General features: G+C 40.5%; 1 protein-coding gene across 1 annotated transcript; it reads right to left on the bottom strand.

The window, feature by feature from the left end:
- Positions 1 to 414: 414 nt before the first annotated feature.
- Positions 415 to 1,542, bottom strand: LOC136829708 (E3 SUMO-protein ligase ZBED1-like). The gene has a single exon (XM_067088507.1). It carries the CDS (start codon positions 1,540 to 1,542, stop codon positions 415 to 417), a length of 1,128 nt encoding a protein of 375 aa, XP_066944608.1.
- Between the last annotated feature and the right edge of the window lie 2,429 nt (positions 1,543 to 3,971).

Below are 3,971 nucleotides of genomic sequence, written 5' to 3'. Positions count from 1 at the left end.
TCCACAGGGTACTCTCCTCCTTGAATTGCAACTGAAATATTTTTTCCTGTTTCAAAATAAAATTAGAAATTTGATGAAAGCTTGTCCTTTGCCCTGTAGGCCCAGTTTGGAGGGGGTTGCTTTTATAATGCAATCTAGGTGTGTGTGTGTGTTGGGTCTTTGGGTGTTGTATGTAGTTTATGTATTTGCATCATATATTATGGCATGTGTATATGCATATTTATTATTTATTGTGTGTGTGTACACCCAGACGTGAAAGTCCCAACCTTCCATTATCCTTTGTTATTAAATTGTAAGAAGACCAAACAGACAATTCCTCCACCCCAACTAAACTGTGGTTTGTGGATGTAGTAAGCAGGAACCATAGAGGCTTGGAGACTATAAAAGTCTGGGTGTAGGCTACTTGAACCAAAATTACTTCTTCAGATAACTATTTAGAAATAGCACCATGTTTACATTCTTTGGTTTGATTCTGGCACGCCTATCAAGAATAAGCTGTCCTGCTTGTGAAAACAGGCGTTCAGAGGGAACTGAAGTAGCCACTATGCCGAGATATTTCTTGGCTAATCTACTGGACACTTTTAGACACTCTTCCCTGCTTTTCCACCAAGCAAGAGGATCTGTTTCTCGATTGAGCAATTGCTCCTCACTGTACAACCTCATTTCGACATGAGCATCAGCCATTGAAGAGCGTTCCTCTTTATTTCTCTCACATGCCTGATCAAACATTGACCATATTCCTCTGTCTTTCTGTGTAGGGGCTGCTAATGGACCTGGTTCCTGCACTTGCAAGGTTCCTTGAGTTGTCCTGATACTTTGAAACTCCCGGATGATCTTCTCCTTAGTTATCCTGGCATTTTCAGAATTCTTAAATGGGAGGGACTTAAATCTTGGGTCTAGATATGTACTGGCTGCAATGGGATAGTTTTGTTCTATGTTCAAGAAGCGTGTCCTACAAGACTGTGTTAGATGACTCGCTAATTCGTTTCCATTCTTTGCTAGGTCAGCAGAAGTACTTAGAAGCAGTGTTGCCAGTGGGATAACTTTTGATATGGATACATACTTCTGAGCTGATATTTCCCGTGTCACTTCTTCAAATGGTTGAAGAGCAGTCATGCCATCCTTAAGCTTTTCTAAGTCATCTTCATCCAGGCACATTGTTGGTTTTCCTAGAAAGCAAAGGGCTGTTGTGACTGCCTGAGTCTGCTCCAATATTCTCTGTATCTTGTAAAATACAGAATTCCAACGAGTCACCACAGAATTGATAAGTTTGTGTTCAGGGACATTTAGTTGTTGCTGAATTTCTTTTAGTTTGTCCATAGCCTTGGTGCTGTGATGAAAAAAGGAAACAATGGTACTGCACTTCTGTATAATTGGTCCTAATGACTGGCTGGAGTTCAGTGAATCTTGAACTACCAGATTCAGTAAATGAGCAAAACATGGTATTTGCTTGAAACCTGATTCACGAACCCCTGCTACCATGTTAGCTCCATTGTCCGTGACAATAGCTTGCACTTTGTCAGAAATATCCCACTCTTCCATTTCTGCCATAAGTTTTTGAGATATTGCATGAGCTGTGTGTTCCCCTGGAAAGTGCAACGTACTTAGTGTGTAAGATCTCAACTCCCAGTTATTGTTTATATAATGGCAAGTTAGGGACATGTAAGCCTCCCTGCCCTGGAAGTCCATAAATCTGTTGTTAAAGACATAACTCGATCAGTGACCTCTGCTAAACAAGACTTAACATCTGCTTGTGCCTTTTCAAACAACCTAGGAAGATCAGTCCGTAATAGGGACCTTCTACTTGGTATATTATAGCGTGAGTCCAACTCTCCAACCAATTCACGAAAACCTTCATCTTCGACAATGGAGAATGGCTGAAGATCAACAGCAACCATCTTCATCAGCTTCCTTGTAATAGCCTTGGCTCTGGGATGTTCATCTGAAATAAAGATTTATGTGGAGTCAGTTAATGCTTGGTAATGGCATCAGCCATAACAAGTTGATGTAGGGCCTACAATATAGGCCCTATATTTTGTCTTACCATATGACTGACAATACTATATGTGTCTTGTGTTCATATTATTAAGTGTGTTCATATTATTAAGTGAGATGGTATATGGCATTAGGCCTACAGCCTAATAACCATATGGGCATAGACTTCACAATCTCTTAGGCGAATTTTTTATTTTACATACCTGGATATTTGCCAACTTTTGTGAAACTATCGTATAATGTAGGCTGTCTGCTTGTAGAGGTAGAGGTAGAGGCAGTAGCTTTCTCCTTTCTCTTATCCTCTATCGCTGCTGACTCCACGGGATGGTTTTTCTTCAAGTGTTTGAACATATTACTTGTGTTCCCACTATGCTGGATAGCCTCTCCACATATTTGACACGTTACTTTGGAGGGGTCATCTTGGCCATCATCATCAAAATGCAACCACACCGCACTACGTTTTCTTGGCATAATGGTAACGGTAACTTAAAACTGTAAGGTGTCAACCCGGCAGCAGCAAGAACTAACAGTTTGACACTGATGAGTGACGATTGACAAATGATGATTCGGGCAACGGGTAGGCTTACTTGTACTGTTCATGATCACGTCAGCACTCAGCTCAAACTCCCCCTCCCACCCCCCAGTCCTTAATATCCCTACCCCTTACCAGGTACACATGCACACATTAAATTTTAGTAAAAAAAAAAAAAAAAAAAAAGACATACTGGGACGACATTATTCTCCTTAAACGATATATAGTTAGCAATAACATTGCCTAAGTGTTCCAGTACTCGAAATACTCGATACCAGGCATTTTGTATCGATACTTTCGATACAGAGGTGGTATCGGAAATATCGATACTTTGGTATCGATACGCCCACCACTAACGAAAACACAACCGCTTCAGCTCCACAATGTACTATATTCCCTATGAGGTGGTACTACCAAACGCCAGGTTAATACAGTGTAGCCTACACTGAGAACTTCGTTTTTCCTCCTGAATTATTTATATTATTCAATAATATTCTATCTCCGTTTTTGGGAGAAAATCCCCAAAATGACCTTGAAAACAGAGTACGACAAAAGCTGCACAAATTTCCTTCCTTGTCTAATAATTCTCCTCCTGCTATATTGTCCACCATCCACATCTGAAACATTTCCGGCTCTCTCTCTCTCTCTCTCTCTCTCTCTCTCTCTCTCTCTCTCTCTCTCTCTCTCTCATACAGAGTTGGTCCTGAATGGAGCGATTTTCTTGATTAAAGTCTATCAAGAGTTTTGGTTTAAATCATAAATCATTCGAATAGTGAGGCAGGTGACTCAAAAATGGTGTATTTGAGTCCCATTTGTTACATAAAGCAGTAACTGCAAAGGCTAGGCCTATGTCTGAGTATTTGCATTGGTCCTATGGAAGTTGAACTGAGAGAGTCATCAGAGTAGGTTAGAGAACCAAGATGGAAATTGTTCCTGTTGAGGGGCAGTGCCGTCAGTACCACCCACGCAGTGCACTGTAGGCATTACTTAAAAATTCTTTGCAGCTTTCTTTGGTCCTTAGCTGCAAAACCACTTAATTCCTTTTACTGTACCTCCGTTCATATTCTCTGCCGTCTTACTCTCCGTCCTCTTCTAACAATTTTTACATAGTGCAACTACAAGGTTTAACTTCTGTTACACCTCTGAAACCTTCTAAACTCACAATTTCCCTTTCAGCGCTGGATGACCTCATTGGTCCCAGAGTTTGGCCTTTGGCCTGAGTTTTATATTCCAATTCCAGTGCCAACTGAGATGAAATTGGCATAGAGCCAGTTCCCCTTTTTATTTTATTTTTTACATGTTAGTCGGGTAATCCCATAATGGGTATATATACCCCACTGAGAGGATTTCTCATTCAGACATTCGAATTAATAACTGGATTTGATCAGTTTTCTTATCCTAGGTCTAGCCTGTGTATTAAATATCTGAGAGACAAGCAAAGGAA

Source organism: Macrobrachium rosenbergii, chromosome 45, assembly GCF_040412425.1.
Source record: "Macrobrachium rosenbergii isolate ZJJX-2024 chromosome 45, ASM4041242v1, whole genome shotgun sequence".
NCBI lineage: Eukaryota > Metazoa > Arthropoda > Malacostraca > Decapoda > Palaemonidae > Macrobrachium > Macrobrachium rosenbergii.
The sequence above is the reverse complement of the archived record's forward strand: the minus strand, read 5'-3'. Positions and strand labels throughout refer to the sequence as shown.

Coding starts and splice junctions, on each gene's coding strand:
- LOC136829708 (XM_067088507.1), bottom strand. CDS start 1,542: ATGGAAGAGTGGGATATTTCTGACAAAGTGCAAGCTATTGTCACGGAC.